The sequence below is a fragment of the Schistocerca nitens genome, chromosome 2, assembly GCF_023898315.1.
Source record: "Schistocerca nitens isolate TAMUIC-IGC-003100 chromosome 2, iqSchNite1.1, whole genome shotgun sequence".
Lineage (NCBI taxonomy): Eukaryota > Metazoa > Arthropoda > Insecta > Orthoptera > Acrididae > Schistocerca > Schistocerca nitens.
Window position 1 is genome coordinate 265,361,723 of NC_064615.1, and position 25,225 is coordinate 265,386,947.

Consider the following 25,225-nt stretch of genomic DNA (forward strand, 5'->3'; position numbering starts at 1 on the left):
TCTAATGTTATCTTTACTACTATGTAAAGACAAGTCGTTTAACGTTATTACCGAAAATCTCTAATACTTCTTGACTAATATTCTTAAAATTTTTACACATTACTCAGCTAAACATTTGGACAGACATAGGCTATCTATTTTTGTAACATATAAATAAATATGGAATATATAAAGGGGAAATATTGTTACCAGTAATCTCGAAAAGCTACTGCGCAATGCGCTTCAAAGATTTTTACACGATACTCTAATAAATATCCAGATGAACGTTAGATATCTGTATTTTTAATGTATAAATGTGTATGTACTATAACAGGGTAAATGCTGTTACCAAAAATTTAGAAACGTTCTTGACCGATTTACTTCAAATATTTGCACATTGCTCTAACAAACGTTCGGGAACAACCATAGGCTATACTTTTTTTATAATAAACGGTGCACAGCTCTCGAATAACCCGACAAAAAGAAGCGCGCAATCTCACCCTGTTTGGATAGCGTTGAGCAGAAAAGGTTACAGCATTGCCGACAATCTTTCCACTTTCTCTGTAAATGTAAACCATTTCAGTTTCATATTCCTCCGTAATAGACTGAATTATAAATAATAACGCAGACCAGTTATCATGAACGTATTTAGAAAATGAGGGACGACGTGCACGCAGAGCGACCAAGTCAAATAATATATGTGTTGGCTACGAAGTCTTTCGCGACGTATTTCCTGAGTAAAAATCTCTCGCTGTACATGCCGCGTCAAATCAGGATAAAACTCCAAGCTTTCGACCACTACCTCCATGGTCGTCGTCAGGGCTAAAACTGACTGTCGTGAACTAGCGAGGTTCCCACTTTTATATGCAAAGGACGGCTTCTGATTGGCTGGAATACGTCAGCGATATGGCGCGTAGTGAAGTGGTGCCCTCTACTTCCATAGATGTACTTGCTATCCCGCGTTGCTTGCAGCGCCATCCCTTGAATCAGGAGGTAAAGTGCGAGAAGTTTTTCTCTGCGATTTTTCTTTATCCAGTGCACTCTTCCAAGTGTTGCTAAGTGCATAGCCGCTGTCTCTATTAAAGTTATTATCGCTAAGTCTAATTTCGACTCCTTCCCGTATCACAGAGTCCCAGTAATTCGATGTGTGGGCTATTACTCTGGTTTCTTCAAATGAAATCTTATGCTTGTTAAGCAGGCTATGTTCAGCCACCGCTGATTTTTCCAAATACCTGTATTTCAGGTGGCGTTGGTGCTCGATGCAGCGGTCGGCAACGGTTCTTACAGACTGGCCCACGTAATTCTTGCCGCATTCGCAAGGAATAGTATAAATTCCCGGCACTCTTAAGCCGAGACTATCTTTGACTGGTCTCAACATTTCCTTAATTTTCCTAGGTGGTCGGAAAACTGGTTTTATTCCTTGCCTCTTCAGGACTCTGGCTATCTTGCTCGTTGTAGCACCGCAAAAAGGAAGCCGCGCTATGTGTTGGTCCTCTTCTTGTATGTGGCCGGCATCGTGTCTTACTTTCTTGGACAATACTGATTTAATTTCACCGGCAGAATAACCATTCCTCTTGAAAACAGTCGTCAAATGGTTAATCTCGGGACCGAGGTGGTCCTTGTCGGATATAGTCCTGGCTCTGTGTACTAAGCTACCATCTCGGCTCTCAGTAAAGGATTGAACTTTGCCCCAGCTCCACGTAAGTTACCGGTGGTTGAGATCATTAGTGGAGTGGAACAAGCAGTTCGTCATCTTCCTCAAGAAGCAGCGGATGACGTAAGGCTTGCTACTAGCCGGATTTTAGCGACATCCAAGCCGCCTAAGTCAAACATCAGCAGAGAGGAGAGACAAGGACTGAAATTGTTGCAGAAGGATGAAGATCTAGTTGTTTTACCTGCTGACAAGGGGAACGCCACGGTAATCCTCAATGCTACAGATTACCACAAGAAAGTTGTATTATTACTGGAGGACAGCACATACCGGATTCTCAGACGGGATCCCACATCGGCGCTCAGCAGGAAGACAAGGGAGCTACTAAACAACTCTGGCCTCTCCGACGAACTGGTGAAGAACTTACGGCCGAGAGCACCTAGGCCACCAAGACTGTACGGTTTGCCAAAGGTTCATAAGGAGAACGTCCCGCTGAGACCGATTGTTAGCGCTATTGGCTCTCCTACGTACAGGCTTGCAAAGCACTTAACTAAATTGTTGGCGCCTATAGTTGGTCACTGCCCGCATCATATTAAAAATTCAAAAATGTTTGTTGATATCATAAAACAGATGAAGATAGGCCCAAGTGATATCATGGTCAGCCTCGACGTGGTTTCTCTGTTCACCAAAGTACCTGTGGATGACACATTACAACTGTTGGCTGCTCATTTCTCCTCAGAAATTTTGAAGTTGTTCCGGCATACCTTGACGACCACTTATTTTTTATACAGTGGAAATTATTATGAAATGACTGATGGAAAAGCCATGGGTTCGCCACTGTCACCAGCAATAGCGAATTTTTTCATGGAGGACTTCGAAGAACGAGCCCTGAGCAGTGCTCACCTCCGCCCATCATGCTCCTACAGATACGTCGACGATACTTTTTTAATCTGGCCACACGGCAGCGACACGCTGCAGCAGTTCGTCGAACATCTGAATGGTGTACATCCAAACATAAAATTTACATTGGAGGTAGAGAAGGAAGGGAAGTTACCTTTTTTAGACGTGTTGGTAGAGCGAAAGCCGGATGGACGACTGGGCCATTCTGTGTACAGGAAGCCAACCCATACAGACTTATATCTGCATAGCCATAGCTTCCATCATCCGTCTCAGAAGAGAGCTATGCTGAATACTTTAGTACACAGAGCCAGGACTATTTCCGACAAGGACCACCTCGGTCCCGAGATTAACCATTTGACGACTGTTTGGCCGGCCGCGGTGGTCTCGCGGTTCTAGGCGCGCAGTCCGGAACCGTGCGACTGCTACGGTCGCAGGTTCGAATCCTGCCTCGGGCATGGATGTGTGTGATGTCCTTAGGTTAGTTAGGTTTAAGTAGTTCTAAGTTCTAGGGGACTAATGACCGCAGCAGTTGAGTCCCATAGTGCTCAGAGCCATTTGAACCATTTTTTGACGACTGTTTTCAAGAGGAATGGTTATTCTGCCGGTGAAATTAAATCAGTATTGTCCAAGAAAGTAAGACACGATGCCGGCCACATACAAGAAGAGGACCAACACATAGCGCGGCTTCCTTTTTGCGGTGCTACAACGAGCAAGATAGCCAGAGTCCTGAAGAGGCAAGGAATAAAACCAGTTTTCCGACCACCTAGGAAAATTAAGGAAATGTTGAGACCAGTCAAAGATAGTCTCGGCTTAAGAGTGCCGGGAATTTATACTATTCCTTGCGAATGCGGCAAGAATTACGTGGGCCAGTCTGTAAGAACCGTTGCCGACCGCTGCATCGAGCACCAACGCCACCTGAAATACAGGTATTTGGAAAAATCAGCGGTGGCTGAACATAGCCTGCTTAACAAGCATAAGATTTCATTTGAAGAAACCAGAGTAATAGCCCACACATCGAATTACTGGGACTCTGTGATACGGGAAGGAGTCGAAATTAGACTTAGCGATAATAACTTTAATAGAGACAACGGCTATGCACTTAGCAACACTTGGAAGAGTGCACTGGATAAAGAAAAATCGCAGAGAAAAACTTCTCGCACTTTACCTCCTGATTCAAGGGATGGCGCTGCAAGCAACGCGGGATAGCAAGTACATCTATGGAAGTAGAGGGCACCACTTCACTACGCGCCATATCGCTGACGTATTCCAGCCAATCAGAAGCCGTCCTTTGCATATAAAAGTGGGAACCTCGCTAGTTCACGACAGTCAGTTTTAGCCCTGACGACGACCATGGAGGTAGTGGTCGAAAGCTTGGAGTTTTATCCTGATTTGACGCGGCATGTACACCGAGAGATTTTTACTCAATATATGTGTTTCATAATACCTACACGGAGGAAACTGCAAAACGCTGAGCCGTTTATGTTTTCGATCCAACGCATTTTTGTCGAGACAGTACCGTTTTGGAAAACAATTGTGTTATTTGTCGATTACAGCGCCATCTATTATGCAACGACAAAAATGCTACATACAAAGTCACTTATTGTTTTCCGAAGATTCGGATTCTAGAATAAAAATGTGATGTACTTGTTGAAGATTTAAGAGGTGCTCCAGAGTCTGGAGAGGAGGCGGGGGGGGGGGGGGTCGTTATTGGTAACGGTGGACACCTTTTTAAAAAATATGAAACACATATATTTCCGATTTTTAATCCAGTGCGTAGTTTTTAGATATTTTTTGTCTCAAGATAAAAAACCTCACCCTATATGTTTATACAAGTCCGAAACGCATAAATTTTTACCAGTGATTACCAGTTTCAGTAATATAACAACTGTTATAAGAATAAAATCAAGCCCTCAGGAAGATCCATTCCTTTTAGTCGTCCTCGTATTACTAAGTTGACTGCAGTCATTGACGGAGACGATTTGGTAATATAAAAAAGCATCTCAACGCACTGACTCCTCACATGCGCTTGCGCTTGATATTCGTTTGATGATGGCTGTTGCACTACCGAAACCAGCAACCGGAGGTGAAAATGTAACCAGTTGGACTGATACTGTCCCGGCGTAAAGTCAAACGCCGGCACACCAGTCGGGAACCTGAGATCAGAGAGTGCTGTGAAACACAACTAGGTCTTTATGCACATGAAGTGCTGAGTGCTATTGACAAGGGATTTCAGATCGATTCCGTATTCCTGGATTTCCGGAAGGCTTTTGACACTGTACCACACAAGTGGCTCGTAGTAAAATTGCGTGCTTGTGAAATATCGTCTCAGTTATGTGACTGGATTTACGATTTCCTATCGGAGAGGTCACAGTTCGTAGTAATTCACGGAAAGTCATCGAGTAAAACAGAAGCGATTTTAGGCGTTCCACAAGGTAGCGTTATATGCCCTTTGCTGTTCCTTATCTATATAAACGATTTGGGAGACAATCTGAGCAGCCGTCTTAGGTTGTTTGCAGATGACGCTGTGGTTTATCGGCTAATAAAGTCATCATAAGATCAAAACAAACTGCAAAACAATTTAGAAAAAATATCTGAATGGTGCGAAAAGTGGCAGTTGACCCTAAATAACGAAAAGTGTGAGGTGATACACATGAGTCTAAAAGAGACTCGTTAAACTTCAGTTACACGATAAATCAGTCTAATCTAACAGCCGTAAATTCATCTAAATACCTAGGTATTACAATTACGAACAACTTAAATTAGAAAGAACACACAGAAAATGTTGTGGGGAAGGCTAACCAAGGGCTGCGTTTTATTGGCAGGACACTAAGAAAATGTAACAGACCTACTAAGGAGACTGCCTACACTACGCTTGCCCGTCCTCTTTTAGAATACTGCTGCGCGGTGTGGGATACTTACCAGATAGGACTGACGGAGTACATCGAAAAAGTTCAAAGAAAGGCAGCACGTTTTGTATTATCGCGAAATATGGGACGGAGTGTCACAGAAATGATACAGGATTTGGGCTGGAAATCATTAAAAGAAAGGCGTTTTTCGTTGCGACGGAATCTTTTCACGAAATTCCAATCACCAACTTTCTCCTCCGAATGCAAAAATATTTTGTTGACACCGACCTACGAAGGGCGGAACGATCACCACGATACAATAAGGGAAGTCAGAGCTCGTACGGAAAGATATAGGTGTTCATTCTTTCTGCGCGCTACACGCGATTGGAATAATAGAGAATTGCGAAGGTGGTTCTATGTACCCTCTGCTAGGCACTTAAATGTAATTTGCAGAGTATCCATGTAGGGGTAGATGTAGATGGCGTCAGCCAATTTCACGCTGACCGACCCCTCTAGGACGACAACACGACAGCATCGGCCTCTAGGCGAAAAGAACATAAGCGCCGCTCCCGACTGGTCGCGGCCCTGTACTATCAGTTCTACAGCAGCTGGTTCTACAGAAGCGTCAAGACCACCGACCTGGATAGAAGCATTCACTGTATTACTTGTATTGGAATCGTTATACTGAAGGACATTGATTATATTGCACGTCACCCGTCTGCTTGCGACATATCTACGTATTTCTCAAAGTTACTGTCATTTAATTTTCACAATAAAAATTTTTAATATGATTTGCATGAATTGTTGTCTAGCGATCCGAGAAGCAGGTTTCCTAGGCACCCCATATTTCACGAGTAGGCAGGATACAAGAGATACTATTTATTTACTATACAGGGTGTCCCAGCTATCTTGTCCACCCAAAATATCTCTGGAACAATAACAGCAATTGGAAAACGACTTTCATCGGTATCAATGTAGCGCTGGGGCCCATGAATGTACATATTTGGAAACATTCTAAAACGAAAGCATATGTGTTTTTTAAAACAAACTTATGTTTTTTTTAAATGGACCTCCTATATTTTTTCATCAGCAATCCATAGCATGACAAAGCTCATACACAATGGCGTTGATTGCATCGCAATATTCCCATTACATCCCGAGATATTGAGACGCGAAGTTGACGCTTGAAACACCCGACATGCGCTGCTAGCGCACGTCCTGAGGCTCAGGCGTGAACCCCATGCTGCCCGTAATCGCGATGTGATTGACATGTGTAATCACACCTCCATACTTATCAAGAGGGACACTGACTTGTCAATCACATCGCGATTACGGGCAGCATGGCGTTCACGCCTGAGCCTCAGGACGTGCGCTAGCAGCGCATGTCGAGTGTTTCAAGCGTCAACTTCGCGTATCAATATCTCGGGATGTAATGGGAATATCGCGATGTAATCAACGCCATTGTGTATGTGCTTTGTCATGCTATGGATTGCTGAAGAAAAAATATAGGAGGTCCATTTAAAAAAAACATAAGTTTGTGTTAAAAAACACATATGCTTTCGTTTTAGAATGTTTCCAAATATGTACATTCATGGGCCCCAGCGCTATATTGATACCGGTGAAAGTCGTTTTCCAATAGCTGTTATTGTTCCAGAGATATTTTGGGTGGACAAGATAGCTGGGACACCCTGTATATGAAATATGATCGCTGACATTCCAGCACGATATGAGAAATTCCTAGGTGTGTTTTTACTGGGACCCAACGGCCAATCCCTGCACCAAACATCAATCCTCTGCAATTCGCAAAAATTCTCTAGCGTGCGACTATGTAATAGGTTTGCGCATAAGTTCGTAGCGTTTTTGTTTTGCATGTTGATATTCCTGCTGCTATGGGTTTATTTATCGATTGTCGTTTTTTATATGTAGTTCACTGCTGCGGTTTGAGTTTACATATTGTCATCGTGAGTGGAGTTGTGGACGCTAGAAGATGGAGTCCCAACTGGGGAAATGGGAATTTTTCCGACATATTCTTCTGTTTCAGTTCAATAGAGGAGTGCAAGCAGCAGACGCAGAGAGAAAAATTTGCGCCATGCGCGGGGATGATGACATTGGGCAGAGCGGGATAAGGAAACGGCTTTCTCGTTTTAAGGAAGATCGTTTTGACATTACTCTCCACGTTCAAGTAGAACTTCAGGGTTTGATGGACGTTGTGTAAACACATTAATTCACAATGATTCATGTCATTGTATTCAAGGACCGCCAAATGTGATGAACTATGATCATTCGTGCGACATTTGCTTGCAGTGGGGAAGGTTCAAAAATCGTATCTATGCGTACCGCATACTCTAAGCCAAAATCACAAGTATCACCGCTTCTCTGCTTGCTCGTCATCAATTGACTCCTGAAAAACATCGACCATTCCTACGCTGTGTCGTTACTGATGACGAGAAATGGTATCTTTATGCTATTATAAGGAAAATAAAGGAATGGTGGAGCCCAAACCTAGCAGCCACTCCCCGTACGAAGATCTGTGTGCATCCACAAAAAATGTTATGCATCTGGTGCAACAGCGACGGTGTGGTGTAGTTCGGACTGAGTAAACATTACTTATTTATTTATACTGATTTACACGTCAAGTTCCATAGGACCAAATTGAGGAGCAAATCTCCAAGGTCATGGAACGTGTCAGTACATGAAATTACAACATATACGTAACAACCGATAAAAAACGTTGATGAATCCAAAAAAGCTATAAGTTTAAGTAAACTCAATCAACAATATAACATAGGAATCAGCTTAACTTTTAAAGGAACTCCTCGACGGAAAAGAAGGAGTAATCCATGAGGAAACTCTTCAGTTTCGATTTGAAAGCGCATGGACTACTGCTAAGTGTTTTGAATTCTTGGGGTAGCATACTGAAAGTGGATGCAGCAGTATACTGCACACCTTTCTGCACAAGTGTTAAGAAAGTGCGATCCAAAAGCAGACTGGATTTCTGCCTAGTATCAACTGAGTTAAAGCTGCTAATTCATGGGAAAAAGCTTAACAGGAAACGGCAGTAAAGAATATGTATATTGAGAGGACACTGTCACAATACCCAGACTAGACAACAGAGATCAACAAGAAGTTCGCGAACTTACACCACTTATTGCCTGAACTGCCTGTTTCTGAGCAAAAAATATACTTTGAGAATGGGAAGAGTTGCCCTAAAATATAATACCATATGAGATAAGTGAATGAAAATTATCAAAGTAGACAACTTTTCGAGTCGAACGATCACCTACGTCAGATACCGTTCGAATAGTAAAAATGGCAGCATTAGGCCTTTGAGCAAGATCCTGAAATTCGCCTTTCCACGACAGTTTACCCTCTATCTGAATAGCTAGAAATTTTATCTGTTCAGCTTCAAGAATCATATGCCCAATCTCTGAAATTAAAACGTCGGGTTTTGTAGAATTGTGTGTCAGAAACTGTAAAAACTGAGTCTTACTGTGATTTAGCATTAGTTTATTTTCTACAAACCATGAGCTTATGAACTGCACTATTTGAAATAGAGCCGATGTTGCAAACAACATCCTTTACTACCAAGCTAGTATCATCAGCAAACAGAAATATTTTGGAATTACCTGTAATACTAGACGGCATATCATTTATATAAATAAGGAACAGGAGTGGCCCCAGCACTGATCCCTGGGGCACCTCTTATTTGACCATGTCCCACTCAGACCCCACATCACAGCCATTCACAACACTGTGAACAATGACGTTTTGCTGTCTGTTGCTAAAGTAAGAGGTGAACCAATTGCGAGCTACTCCCTGTATTACACAATGGTCCAACTTCTGGAGCAATATTTTGTGATCAGCGCCGTCATACGCCTTAGTTAAATCAAAACACATGGCTGGCTTTCGAAACCTTTCGTTTAATCCGTCCATTACCTCACAGAGGAAAAAGAATATAGTATTTTCAGTTGTTAAACCACTTCTAAAGAAGATCTGTACATTTGATAGCAAATTATGTGAAATAAAATGATCAATTATCCTTACATACACAGCCTTTTCAATAACTTTAGCAAACACTGATGGCACAGAAATAAGTCTAAAATTGTTTGCATTAACCCTTTCTCCCTTTTAATAAAGTGGCTTTACTACTGAGTACTTTAAGCGTACACGAAACTAACCATTGTTAAAGGAAAATTTACGAGCATGGGTAAGTAGAGGGCTAACATGTGCAGCACAATAATATTCTGCTAGGCACTCCATCATATAGATGAGTCTTTAGTCTTCAGAGATTTAATTATTGACTCAATCTCCCCATTGTCAGTATCACAGAGGAGTATTTCAAAAATCAATCTCGAAAAGGCATTTCCAAGAAAGTTATATGATTCCCTGTAGAAACTAAGTTTTTATTTAATTCACCAGGAATGCTCAGAAAGTTTTTGTTAAATACTTTACATATATTTGACTTACCAGTAACTGAAATATTTTTACTACGAACTGACTTTATATCCTCTACCTTGTGGTGCTTACCAGACACTTCCTTCACAACTGACCACATGGTTTTAATTTTATCCTGTGAAGCAGCTATTTTATCCTGTGAAGCAGCTATTTTATCGTGTGAAGTAGGTGCTGTAAAGCAGTAGCTATTTCCGTATCGCGTACTGTTTGCCTTATAACAACATTTTTCAGGAGTTTACAATACTGTTTCTAACGGGCTACTTTAGCTTGACTGTGACTAGTAACATTTTGATATTGATATAATTCCCGCTTTGTTCTGCATGATATCCTTACCCCATTAGTCAGCCATCCAGGCTGTCTTTTACTGCTAGAACCCTGTTTAGAGCGTTCTAATGGAAAGCAACTTTCAAGGAGCATGAGAAATGTGTTAAGGAAAGCATATTTGTCATCTGTGTTATAGGCACTATAGACATCCTGCCACTCTTGTTTCTTAACGAGGTTTAAAAAACTCACTATTGCCGTTGGATTAGCTTTCCTACATAGTTTGTAATTATATGTGACATTTGTTTGAGTACAAAAGCCTTTTAGTGTTAAGATTTTTGCATCGTGGTCCGAAAGGCCATTCACCCTTTTACTAACAGGATGACCATCTAGTAATGAAGAATGAATAAAAATATTGGCTGTGACTGTGCTACTGTTCCCCTGCACCCTGATTGAAAAAAACACAGTCTGCACCAGGTCATAAGAGTTTAGGAGATCTACAAACATCCTTTTTCTTGCACAGTCATCGACAAAATTAATATTGAAGTCATCACATAACTAATTTCTGGTACTTCCCATAAGAATCATCTCTAGCTTGAGCAGAAACGCTCTGAAGTTAGAGTTAGGGGACCTATAAACAACAACGATTAGAAGTTTAGATCCACTAAATTCAGCTGCCCCTGCACAACATCCAAATACCTGTTCAGTGCAGTGCTGTGATACGGCTTTGGACTCAAATGGAATACTTTTTTTGACGTACATGGCCACTCCCCACTCCGCTAAGGACTCCGTTAAAAACAGAGAGCTAATCTGTATCCTGGTAAAGCCTTGAATTGTCAAATTATTTAAGTGGTGCTCCGATATAAATCTATAAGCAGTTCACTAACTTTGTCTCTAATATCTCATATATTGATGAACTACGCTAATTCCTTCTCTGCATGGGTACCTGACATTCTCTGCAGGTGATTCCTTTGTTAGAGGGACTTCCTTTAAGCTGGTATTCCTATAAGCTCATTTCAGTCTAAAAAAGGTGCAGCTCCAACACTACAGGATTTTTCCATGAGTGATCCCACCACCACCCATTACACTGTCACCTATAAGCTTTGCCAACCTCCCCTTCCCATACCTATTGAGGGGCAGGCCATTCCTAGTGAAACTTGATCTACTGGTAAATTCAGTTGGCACCACTGCATTCCCTCCACCATCAGTGCTTTTTCCAGCCCCATGTTAACACGCCAAACAGCGGCGTTAAGATGAGGCCGAAACAATTGCACGAAGTGCACATTAGTGCAACCAGTTTAAGTAGCCATCTTTACCAGGTCACCATCTACATTATATTCTCTGCCCCTATCAAGACTATTCCCTGCGCCACCCACTATCAGTACATGATCCTCTTTCCTAAAATTCCTACATAACTCCCCTATGCTGTACGTCACCTGAGCCAACCCTGCAGTAGGCTTCACAATGGTGATGACCTGGTACTCACTCCCCGACACTTCCTGCAACTGCTGGCCCACATCTCTACCGTGTGAACTACCTAGCAGCAGAACCTTCTTCTTTATGTTAGACATTGAAACTGACTTACGCTGTGACAGTTGGTCAAAACCATTGGTTATACGCTAAGTACAGCTGTCTGAATATCTCCTCCTAGATGCCTTCTTACCAACCACCAGTTCCCATTCCCCAGCACGCTTCACCTTTCTAAAACTATCTACTTCCTCACTTGCGTATATCTAACTTCATCTGAAGGGCACCGATCTTACGCTTCTGCTCCCCTATCAACTAATTTCTGCTACATACTCTACATTCCCAGGAGAGGATTTCACTAGAATGCCCACTGGCTTCCCCGCTGCATTCCCCCTCCCCCAATGAAAATACTTTGAACAAATCCCACACCGTAACCCACTATTCACAAACCTACGACAAAGCCCACACTTCTCACTCATGGTAAAGTTTTAACAGTTACTGAAAGAACTAAACGTCTACGTACCTAAGTTCAATTACAACAGTAGAACTATTGGAAGAACTAACAATAGTAGTCTAGAATATCCCTCTCTGCTAGGAAACAAACAACTTTTATTAATACTACTACACCACAGCTAATACCAATGATACCGCCGGCCGAAGTGGCCGAGTAGTTCTAGGCGCTTCAGTCCGTAACCGCGCGACTGCTACGGTCGCATGTTCGAATCCTACCTCGGGCATGGATGTGTGTGCTGTCCTTAGGTTAGTTAGGTTTAAGTAGTTCTACGTCTAGGGGACTGATGACCTCAGATTTTAAGTCCAATAGACGGTCAATACCACGGTTGGATCGCGTCCGCATTGTTACTTCTCTCAACAAGAGAAGTGTCCAGGCGTCTCGGAGTGAACAAAAGCGACGTTGTTCGGACATGGCGGAGATACAGAGAGACAGGAACTGTCGACATGCCTCGCTCAGGCCGCCCCAGGGCTACTACTGCAGTGGATGACCGCTACCTACGGATTACGGCTCGGAGGAGCTCTGACAGCAAAGCCACCATGTTGAATAATGCTTTTCGTGCAGCCACAGGGCGTCGTGTTCCAACTTAAAGTGTGCGCAGTAGGCTGCATGATACGCAACTTCACTCCCGACGGCCAGGGCAAAATCCATCTTTGCAACCACGGCACCACGCAGCGCGGTACAGATGGGCCCAACAATGTGCCGAATGGACCGCTGAGGATTGGCATCATGTTCTCTTCACCGATGAGTGTCGCATATGCTTTCAACCAGACAATCGTTGGAGACGTGTTTGGAGGCAGCCCTGTCAGGCTGAACGTCTGAGACACACTGTCCATCGAGTGCAGCAAGGTGGAGATTCCCTGCTGTATTGGGGTTGCTTTGGGTGAGGCCGACGTACTCTGCTGGTGGACATGGAAGGCGCCGTAACGGCTGTGCGATACGTGAATGCCATCCTCCGACCGATAGTGCAACCATATCGACAGCATATTGGCGAGGCATCCGTCTTCATGGACAACAATTCGCGCCCCCATCGTGCACATCTTGTGAATGACTTCCTTCAGGATAACATCGATCCACTAGAGTGCCCAGCATGTTCTGCAGACATGAACCCTGTCGAACATGTGTGGGATAGATCGAAAAGGGCTGTTTATGGACGATGTGACCCACCAACCACTCTGAGAGATCTACGCCGTATCGCCGTTGAGGGGTGGGACAGTCTGGACCAACAGTGCCTTGACGAACTTGTGGATAATATGCCACAACGAATAAAGGCATGCATCAATGCAAGACGACGTGCTAATGGATATTAGAGGGTCCGGTGTGTACAGCAATCTGGACCACCACCTCTGAAGGTCTCGCTGTATGGTGATACAACAAGCAATGTGTGGTTTTCATGAACAATGAGAAGGGCGGAAATGATGTTTATGTTGATCTAATTCCAATTTTCTGTACAGGTTCCGGAACTATCAAACCGAGGTGATGCAAAACTTTTTTTGATGTGTGGATAATAGTTTGGTTGGAAGTCATTCCGCTCCCACCTTATTCAGAAGTGCGCCCACCGAATTTTACCTTGTCCTCTTGCTATCGAACAACCTTCAAGGAACTGTCTTTCCGGATAAAAATTTCTCTCCGGACATGGCCCGGCGAGGTCTTCGCCTCAAAATCAGGTGATTTGAGGAATCGAAGAGTTACCCCAGCGTTGGCAGACTGTTGCTAACAGCGAGGAAGTATATTATTATTATTATTATTCTTGTATGGGCCCAATAAGATCACGCGAAGTACAGTCAATGAATGTCGCTTTTGATGATTGGCCTTCCTTTGTGTCCAAATTTGTTTCGTCCTTTCAGAATGAAATATCTTTCTTTTATCAGATCACGGTGTTCCAGTCCGTTTTCTAACTTTGCTCTGATCAACTTTCCAATCACATATCTTTTGTCTGACTCTTTTTCTATTTGTACCGTCTGCCTGAGTTATACCAGCTACTTCAGAATCCTCCTTAATCACAGCGATCCATTTAATTGGCTCAGTTTTGCCCTTACTTCTGTTTTCGTAGAGTTCTACTACTTGTTTTGTGGGTACCATTCTTTTAATGTGCCCATAAATTTAAGTCTTCGTTTGCTCATGTCACCACTTATGTCTGTGTATTTTTCTATTTCCTTATTACTTCTCAGCCTATAAGTTTCTCCATCAGTAATTTAGGGGCTTCACATTTTACTAATAATCTTTCTTTCTTTCTTTATTTTTAAATTTCTTCAGTATCCCTCATTCTATTTAAAATTAAAGTTTCTGCTCCATAGTGACTTTCAGGTTTGATTAAAAAATGGTTCAAATGGCTCTGAGCGCTATGGGACTTAACTTCTGAGGTCATCAGACTCCTAGAACTTAGACCTACTTAAACCTAACTAACCTAAGGACAGCACACACATCATTGCCCGTGGCAGGATTCTAACCTGCGACCGTAGCGGTCGCGCGGTTCCAGACTGTAGCGCCTAGAACCCCTTGGCCACTCCGGTCGGCACTGAAGCCTCTATTATGTGCACCTGTTGTGTTTATTAAACTTATGGAAAAACTCTACGACCTTACGCATCAATCTAATACACGAGAAGCCTCCGCGAATAGCCTCATACAGTTTCCGATGCTATCTATTCGGTCCTTTACGCACATTGTGCCCAGTAATGATTCGCAGAATACATTGGAAGCTGCTTTACATCTGAAGATTCCTCTCTCTGAAGAGCGACATGCTGCGTTGTATTCGTCAGGAACTTCGATTCAGAAATCTATAATCACAGATCTGGTGTGATATACCTTGCACTAGCATTTTCTTCATCAGCCGGCCGTGCTCTGCTGTATCCAACGACTTCTGGAAGTCAAGAAACACGGCATCTACCGCCAACTGAGTCTTGTGGACGGACAGAGATTCCGGGAAAACTACCACAGACACTCGAGTGTCGTGGTCGAAGACATATCAGTGACGGGGATCCCCGTTAACTATACCGGATCGAAAAAGCCTCTGGACGGGCCGCGCTTCAAATAAAGTTTCTCGTCCGTTCAGCAACAGACAACTAAAAGCTGTCAGCAGCCGTACCGTGCAGAAGCACATCCTCATTATAGGATTAAAAATGCATCGTTACACACGTGTACCTCAGTTCACCGTACGTCTCAGGATACAGGGGTTAGGAAAACGCTGGTACACCGTCATTTGACTCTCGAAACACGAAAGAAGTTGGCGTGGTAGTGTGATGCTGATAATACATATATACGGCGTCTTTCCGTAAGAGCGTACAAAAGTTTAACAGGAACAATTTGAGGTAGGGAACCTGGGGCCGGCGACGCCCCTTACGCAGATAATGGGAATAAAATCACATTGTTGTTGATGTTGTGGCCTTCAGTCTGAAGACTGTTTTGATGCAGCTGTCCATGCTACTCTATCCAGTGCAAGCCTCTTCATCTCTGAGTAATTACTGCAACCTACATCCTTCTGAATCTGCTTACGGTCAGTATTGCCTCAGGTGTTCCAACATTTCTACGGAATCCAAACTGATCTTCCATGAGGTCGGCTTCTACGCGTTTTTCCATTCACCTGTAAAGAATTCATGTTATTGTTTTGCAGCCGTGGCTTATTAAACTGTAAGTTCGGCAATTTTCACATCTGTCAACACCTGCTTTCTTTGAGATTGGAATTATTATATTCTTCTTGAAGTCTGAGGGTATTTCGCCTGTCTCATACATCTTGCTCACCAGATGGTAGAGTTTCGTCAGGGCTGACTCTCTCAAGGCTATCAGTAGTTCTAATGGAATGTTGTCTACTCCCGGGGCCTTGTTTCGACTTAGGTCTTCCAGTGCTCTGTCAAGCTCTTCACGCAGTATCATTTCTCCCATTTCATCTTCATCTACATCCTCTTCCATTTCCATAATATTGTCCTCAAGAACATCGCCCTTGTATAAACCCTCTGTATACTCCTTCCACCTTTCTGCTTTCCTTTCTTTGCTTACAACTGCGTTTCCATCTAAGCTCTTGATATTCATGAAAGTGGTTTTCTTTCCTCCAAAGCTCTCTTAAAATGCGTAAAATTATCCTCTTGCAAATTACCGCATTTAAAATGCTTGTCATGATAGTATGGAAACAAGTTGTAAACCTCCGTGTAAAAATTTTTGTGAACGAAATATTTTTTCGTGAGTGGTTAATTAAGAACTGTCGTACATTCGTATTAATGTTTTTTGCGGTGTGTGGCAACGATACTAGACCGTGGAATAGATCGAACGAGATGGCACAGTGGTTAGCACACTGAACTGGCATTCGGGAGGACGGCGGTTCAAACCCACGTCTGGCCATTCTGGTTTAGGTTTTCCGCGATTTTCCAAAATCGCTTCAGGCAAATGCCGTGATTGGTCCTTTGAGGGCACGGCCGACTTCCTTTCTCATTCTTCCCTAATCCGATGGGACCGAAGTCTTCGATGGTTGGTTCCCTACCCCGAATGAACCAACCAACCGTGGAACAGCCTCGAATGTCGGTGTCCGTGTTGCCGAGTTGTGGACGTTCATCAGTGAGAATACGCCTCATTTCGAGATGAGCACGCCATGGATCTCGCTCCAACCATCCTTCATGTTTTGCCGGCATCGGTTGATCGATCATTTATCACGACACCTCCTCATGCATTTTGGTGTCTCGTAGAGTCAGCTCATGCCACGCTGTTTCGGTCACATCACCAAAGTGAAAGCGACAAGTGCCAAACACTGTTTTGTGGCTGTCTCTAATACATTTCATCATGATTTTATTTCGATTTGGTTTACTGTCGACCTTCTGGAGAAAAAGTAGGATTCACGCCTTTAGACAGAATGTAATCAGCCAAGTTACACATGAAAACAGAGAGTTACTTTCGTACTTCGAAATTTTAGACGGAACGTAATCAGATCAGTTACACGTGAGAGCAGAAATGTGGTCATATAGCAGAGAATTACTCCCGTATTTTGAAAGTCATTTACGGTAGGTGAAGTGTAGAGTAACAGATTACAGTTTTAGACTGATGGACTTACTAAACACGGTTTTCTGACATCCCTTCACCAAGGAAAACAAAATAAATATTCCAGAATTTCAATCAAGAATAGCTCCTATGAATAACTTAGAGGTGGATAGCCTCGGTGCAACGAAGCAGCTTAAATCCCGTAATAAAGGAAAGTGTTCCAGTCCAGATTTTGTAGCTATTAGTTTACTTGCAAAGTCTGCTAACACTATAGCTCCATACTTAACTGCCATACACAACCGATCGCTCGACGAAAGCTTCTTACCTGAAGAATGGAAAGTTGCACGGGTCACACCAATACTCAAGAAAGGAAATAGGAGTAATGCGATGTATTACAAACCCATATCACTGGCGTCGATTTGCAGTAGGATATTGACACATGCACTGTGTTCGAACGTTATGAATTATTTCGAAGACAATAGTCTACTGACACATAGTCAGAATGTATGCAGACAATATTGTTGCTGTGAAGCACAAGTAGCTCATTATTCGCTCGCAGTAATGAGTACTGTCGACGGGGCCCTCAAATGGATTCCATATCTATAGATTTCCAGAAAGCTTTTGACACCGCTCCTCACAAGTATCTTCTAAGGAAATTGGGTGCCTTTGCAGTATCGTTTCAGCTGTGTAACTGGATTCGTGATTTTCTGTCTGAAAGGTCACAGTTCGTCGGAAAGTCATCGAGTAAAGCAAAAGTAATATCTGGCGTTCGCGAAGGAAATGTTATAGGCTCTCTGATATTTCTAATTTATATGAAAGATTTAGGAGACAATCTGAACAATCATCTGTTTACAGATGATGCTGTGATTTACATCTACCAAAATCATTACAAAATGATTTAGACAAGATATCTGTATGGCGTGAAATATGGCAACTGACTCTAAATAACGAAAAATGGATGTCATCCGTATGAGTACTAAAAGGAATACGTTAAATTTCGGTTATACTATAAATTATACAAATCTAAAGGATGTGAACTAAGTTAAATACCTAGGGATTACAATTACGAACAGGTTAAATTGTAGGTAATGCTGTGTGCAAAACAAACCAAAGAGTGCGATTTATCGTCAGGACACTTAGAAGACGCAACATGTCTACTAAAGAGACTGTGAATGTAGCTCTGTTAGAGTACCACTGTGTAGTATTGGATTCTTACGGTGTATGACTGATGGAGGACTTCAGAGATATTGGAAGAGGGGCAGCTCGTTTTGTATTATCGCGAAATAGGGGGGAGAGTATTACGGATATGATACGAGAATAGAGGTGGCAATCATTAAAACAAAGGCGGTTTGCGTTGCGGCGAGAACTTATCACGAAATTTAGATCATCAGCTTTGTCCTCGGAGTGCGAAATAATTTTGCTGACGGTCACCTACATAATGACAAATTATGACTATAATGAAATAGGAGAAATGAGAGTTCGCGCGGAAGTACTTAAGTGTTCGTTTTTTCTACGCGCTGTTCGAGTCTTGAACGGTCGAGAAATAGTGTAAAGTTGGTTCCGTAAACGCTCTGCAAGACACTTGATTACGAATTGGCGAGTACTCATCTGGGCGGTGTAAATGGACTGTACTGATTCTGGAGGCACAAGAATGTCGCCGTAAGATGGATTTTACATTGGATAGATGAAGCAGGAAATAAAGACGTTTTACGCAGGACAGATTAATGTGCAAAACAGTTATCAGGTATAGCTTGATGAATTCAGATAAGTGTAGTGCTTTAAAAAAAAAAAAATCATGTAGTGCTTTTAACAGAGAGGAGATACGGTTGACAAGTAATGTTTCCGTTATCTCCGAAATCGTTGAGAGTAAAATACGTGTTTACCTGCTGTATTCTTTCAGTCTGGTTCAAGCTACCACCTGTTAACAACGTGCGTTTCCTCGTGAGGCCCGCTGCAGATAGACGATGTTACGTTGCCCAGTGGTCATTGACCCGTTCGCAGTGGTTGTCGAAGACGTTGGATTCGCCAGAGGTGGGTGCCGAGGAAGAGCGGGTGCTTAAAAAGAAAATTGAAGTGAGCGTATGCCGTCAGTGGCCGGAAGTTCCCAGGCGGGAAGTTCGGCCGCCAAGTGCAAGGGTTATTGAGTGCGACGCCACATTGGGCGCCTTGCGCATTGACAGTGGGGATGAAATGATGATGAGGCCAGCACAACACCCAGTCCCTGAGGGGAGAAAATCTCCCACCCTAGCCGGGAATCCAACCCGAGCCCCCTTGCATGGCCTTCCAACGCGCTGACCATTCAGCTCTTGGGGCAGACGCTTAAAAAGAGCCGGCCGTTGTGGCCGAGCGGTTCTAGGCGCTTCAGTCTGGAACAGCGCGACCGCTACTGTCGCAGGTTCGAATCCTGCCTCGGGCATGGATGTGTGTGATGTTCTTAGGTTAGTTAGGTTTAAGTACTTCTAAGTTCTAGGGGACTGGAATGAGATTTTCACTCTGCAGCGGAGTGTGCGCTGATATGAAACTTCCTGGCAGATTAAAACTGTGTGCCGGACCGAGACTCGAACTCGGGACCTTTGCCTTTCGCGGGCAAGTGCTCTACCAACTGAGCTACCCAAGCACGACTCACGCCCCGTCCTCACAGCTTTACTTGTGCCAGTACCTCGTCTCCTACCTTCCAAACTTAACAGAAGCTCTCCTGCGAACCATGCAGAACTAGCACTCCTGAAAGAAAGGATATTGTGGAAACATGGCTTAGCCACAGCCTGGGTGATGTGCTAGTTCTTTCAGGAGTGCTAGTTCTGCATGGTTCGCAGGAGAGATTCTGTTAAGTTTGGAAGGTAGGAGACGAGGAATTGGCAGAAGTAAAGCTGTGAGGACGGGGTGTGAGTCGTGCTTGGGTAGCTCAGTTGGTAGAGCACTTGCCCCCGAAAGGCAAAAGTCCCGAGTTCGAGTCTCGGTCCGGCACACAGTTTTAATCTGCCAGGAAGTTTCTAGGGGACTGATGACCTCAGATGTTAAGTCCCATAGTGCTCAGAGCCATTTGAACCATTTTTTTGCTTAAAAAGAAAGCGGAAGTCATTGGAAGGACAAGTAATCTGAATGGTACAATGACTTTCCTCAACTTGGAACAGCAACTTCTAGAGAGACCATTAGTCAGAGTCCAGTCGTTACACATAATCATAATAGAGAGAAACTGCTGTTACCCCTGCTGAGGCCTCGGCTGCTCCTTTAGTTGATGGTCCTGGCTCCGTTGCGGCGTCTTCTTATGCCAGCTCGGTGGTGACGCTACGTGCAAAAGCAGCAGGAGGTGTGTACTCGTGCCGGCCGCGGATTTGCGATGCCGTCACACGGTTTCCTGCCAACGTCGGGAGGCTTTCTGCCTGGTGTGATATCGACACTGTACGACACCACTGGATACAATGAACGTGTCCACATACACTTACCTCATCGATTTTGTACACAACTGGGACCTGAAGTGGCCACTTGGAACCATAGCTGTCTGAGGTGTGGTTGTTGAGCCTTGTGAGTGATGTGTCGTTGTTTGTTGGTGGTGTTGCAGGGCGGAGCATGCTGGTGCTGCTCTTGCTGAGCATAGCGACGAGTCTCAGGACGGCTGCCGGCTTGGAGTGTCCGCTGACGCCGAAGAACGTCAGCTGCAGCGACCAGGTAAACAGGCCTCTAACTCTGCCTGAGCTCATATCTACGTAACCTGCTCGTACCTAAGTAATATCGTCTCTCAAGCTCTTCTTGTTCTTCTCTTTCTTCTTTGACGTCACCCCTTTTGTAATAGACACGTACGTGGTCCCTATCTACGGATGCCGATTCTGAGATGTTCATTTCGGCAGCCTCGATACTATCAGTGCCATCGCAACGTCACATGATTATAAGCTCTAAGTGTCTGTCAGGGACAGAGTGAAAGGATGGAGGCGATAATTATGTCACATACTCTGTTAGTCGGAGATTCACTAAGAGCGATGTTTAAAAAAGCGCATTGGTCCCGAGGGCACACTGACTGGAATTTGCCTCGTTGGGTTCCACTGCCTTGAGACTGGTCGGTTCAAATGGCTCTGAGCACTATGGGACTTAACATCTGAGGTCATCAGTCCCCTAGAACTTAGAACTACTTAAACCTAACTAACCTAAGGACATCACACATATCCATGCCCGTGGCAGGTTTCGAACCTGCGACCGTAGCAGTCGCGCGGTTTCGGACGGAAGCGTTTAGAACCGCTCGGCCACCACGGCCGGCGCGATTTTTCAGACTGCAACGTTTCGTGAGACTGTACGCCCACGGCGCGATGGGGCTCCTTGTGAGCGATGATAACGTAGCATTACTGTGGGTGTAATCGCATCAGAGAGGTCAGGCTAAGATATGGTTCCTGCACAGGGGCGTCAGCTTCCATAAAAGTTGCAGGAGCAAGAGTCCTTATGACTGACTGGTCTCAACTTGGAACACCAGTCAGTATGGTGTTGCTACACTATGTGATAAAAAGTATCCGGACACGTGGATGAAAATGACACAAGTTCGTGGCGCCCTCCATCGTTAATGCTGGAATGGTGTTGGCCCACCCTTAGCCTTGATGACAGCTTCCACTCTCTCAGGCACACGTTCAATGAGGTGCGGGAAGGTTTTTTGGGGAATGGCAGCCCATTCTTCACGGAGTGCTGCACTGAGGACCTCGATGTCGGTCGGTGAGCCCTGGCACGAAGTCGGCGTTCCAGAATAACCTGAAGGTGTTCTGTAGGATTCAGGTCAGGACTTAGGATTCAGGTCAGGACTCTGTGCAGGCCAGTCCATTACAGGGATGTTACTGTCGTGTAATCACTCAGCCATAGGCCGTGCATTATGAAAAGGTGTTTGATCGTGTTGAAAGATGCAATCGCCATCCCCAAATAACTCTTCAACAGTGGAAAGCAAGAAGGTGCTTAAAACATCAATGTAGGCCTGTGCTGTGATAGTGCCGCGCAAAACAACAAGGGGTGCAGGCCCCCTCCATGAAAAACACCAGAACACCACCGCATCAGTATTTTACTGTTGGCACTACACACGCTGGCAGATGACGTTTGCCGGGCATTCGCCGTACCCACACCCTGCCATCGGATCGCCACATTGTGTACCATGATTCGTCACTCCACACAACATGTTCAATCGCCCAATGTTTACGTTCCTTACACCAAGTGAGGCGTCGTTTTGCATTGACCGGCGTGTGTGTGGCTTATGAGCAGCCGCTCGACCATGAAATCCAAGTTTTCTCACCTCCCGCCTGTCATAGTACATGCAGAGGATCCTGATGCAGTTTGGAATTCCTGTATAATGGTCTAGATGTATGTCTGCCTATTACACATTACGACCCTCTTCAACTGTCGGCGGTCTCTGTCAGTCAACAGACGAGGTCGGACTGTACGCTTTTGTGCTGTACGTGTCCGTTCACGTTTCCACTTCACTATCACATCGGAAACAGTGGACCTGGGGATGTTTAGGAGTGTGGAAATCTCGCGTGCAGACGTGTGATACAGGTGACACACATCACCTGACCAAGTTCAAAGTCCGTGAGTTCCGCGGAGCGCCCCATTCTGCTCTCTCTCTCTCGGTGTCTAATGACTACCGAGGTCGCTGATATGGATTACCTGGCAGCAGGTGGCGCACAATGCACGTAATACAGGGTGTTTCAAAAATGACCGGTATATTTGAAACGGCAATAAAAACTAAACGAGCAGCGATAGAAATACACCGTTTGTTGCAATATGCTTGGGACAACAGTACATTTTCAGGCAGACAAACTTTCGAAATTACAGTAGTTACAATTATCAACAACAGATGGCGCTGCAAGTGATGTGAAAGATATAGAAGACAACGCAGTCTGTGGGTGCGCCATTCTGTACGTCGTCTTTCTGCTGTAAGCGTGTGCTGTTCACAACGTGCAAGTGTGCTGTAGACAACATGGTTTATTCCTTAGAACAGAGGATTTTTCTGGTGTTGGAATTCCACCGCCTAGAACACAGTGTTGTTGCAACAAGACGAAGTTTTCAACGGAGGTTTAATGTAACCAAAGGACCGAAAAGCGATACAATAAAGGATCTGTTTGAAAAATTACAACGGACTGGGAACGTGACGGATGAACGTGCTGGAAAGGTAGGGCGACCGCGTACGGCAACCACAGAGGGCAACGCACAGCTAGTGCAGCAGGTGATCCAACAGCGGCCTCGGGTTTCCGTTCGCCGTGTTGCAGCTGCGGTCCAAATGACGCCAACTTCCACGTATCGTCTCATGCGCCAGAGTTTACACCTCTATCCATACAAAATTCAAACGCGGCAACCCCTCAGCGCCGCTACCATTGCTGCACGAGAGTCATTCGCTAACGATATAGTGCACAGGATTGATGACGGCGATATGCATGTGGGCAGCATTTGGTTTACTGACGAAGCTTATTTTTACCTGGACGGCTTCGTCAATAAACAGAACTGGCGCATATGGGGAACCGAAAAGCCCCATGTTGCAGTCCCATCGTCCCTGCATCCTCAAAAAGTACTGGTCTGGGCCGCCATTTCTTCCAAAGTAATCATTGGCCCATTTTTCAGATCCGAAACGATTACTGCATCACGCTATCTGGACATTCTTCGTGAATTTGTGGCGGTACAAACTGCCTTAGACGACACTGCGAACACCTCGTGGTTTATGCAAGATGGTGCCCGGCCACATCGCACGGCCGACGTCTTTAATTTCCTGAATGAATATTTCGATGATCGTGTGATTGCTTTGGGCTATCCGAAACATACAGGAGGCGGCGTGGATTGGCCTCCCTATTCGCCAGACATGAACCCCTGTGACTTCTTTCTGTGGGGACACTTGAAAGACCAGGTGTACCGCCAGAATCCAGAAACAATTGAACAGCTGAAGCAGTACATCTCATCTGCATGTGAAGCCTGCCCGCATCTCGTGGTCGTGCGGTAGCGTTCTCGCTTCCCACGCCCGGGTTCCCGGGTTCGATTCCCGGCGGAGTCAGGGATTTTCTCTGCCTCGTGATGGCTGGGTATTGTGTGCTGTCCTTAGGTTAGTTAGGTTTAAGTAGTTCTAAGTTCTAGGGGACTTATGACCACAGCAGTTGAGTCCCATAGTGCTCAGAGCCATTTGAACCATTTGCATGTGAAGCCATTCCGCCAGACACGTTGTCAAAGGTTTCGGGTAATTTCATTCAGAGACTACGCCATATTATTGCTACGCATGGTGGATATGTGGAAAATATCGTACTATAGAGTTTCCCAGACCGCAGCGCCATCTGTTGTTGAAAATTGTAACTACTGTAATTTCGAAAGTTTGTCTGCCTGAAAATGTACTGTTGTCCCAAGCATATTGCAACAAACGGTGTATTTCTATCGCTGCTCGTTTAGTTTTTATTGCCGTTTCAAATATACCGGTCATTTTTGAAACACCCTGTATGAAAAACGTATGTTTTTTGGGGTGTCCGGATATTTTTGATCACATAGTGTATGTCGCTAAAGCGGACAGCTCAAAGCAAGGGGGAGTGACAGCCACCACCGTGTTTTCCGAAGATAGACGTCTGTACTGTATGGTATACCGATAGTACTACGGACTAAAATAGTTCTCTATTCGGCTACACGGGTGAGGTCTACTCAGTAGGATACAGTCTTCAGAAGAAACAAAACTGGAATTCTATAGGGTGGAGCGTGGAATGTTGGAGCCTTTAATCGAGCATAGAGGTTGCAGAACTTCAAAATACAAGCTACATTTGGTCTGAATTTGTAAAATATAGTGGCAGGAAGAACATGGTTTCTTGCCAGTTGAGCACACAAAAGATTATCAACACAAAACCACTCACGGGTAATGTAGTAGTAGTAGTTCCAACTCTGAGCACAAAGCAAGACCGCGGAAAAAAAAACAGTACCTACTATCTGGCTTCGATCACGTTCTAATCCCCTCCTTCCTAATTCCATCCGCGCTGTCTAGGACACCTGGCCACGGTTCGCGCAGCTCCCCCCGTCGGAGGTTCGAGTCCTCCCTCGGGCATGGGTGTGTGTTATCCTTAGCGTATGTTAGTTTAAGTTAGATTACCTAAGTAGTGTGTAAGCCTAGGGACCGATGACCTCAGCAGTTTGGTCCCATAGGAAAAAAATCCATCTAATGTCCACATTTTATGAAGGTTTTAGAGGAGCAAAGACAACAATAAACTTTCT

At 44.4% G+C, this 25,225-nt stretch overlaps 1 protein-coding gene across 1 annotated transcript in view; it reads left to right on the top strand.

Moving 5' to 3' along the window:
* The first annotated feature begins 18,943 nt into the window (after positions 1–18,943).
* LOC126234976 (uncharacterized) overlaps positions 18,944–25,225 on the top strand; it is a 241,749-nt gene continuing 235,467 nt past the window's right edge. Inside the window, exons 1-2 of the mRNA XM_049943714.1 lie at positions 18,944–19,063; positions 20,592–20,698. Of these exons, the coding sequence (XP_049799671.1) occupies positions 18,997–19,063; positions 20,592–20,698 (174 nt within the window). The 5' untranslated portion in view covers positions 18,944–18,996. The remainder of the gene's footprint in view (positions 19,064–20,591; positions 20,699–25,225) is intronic.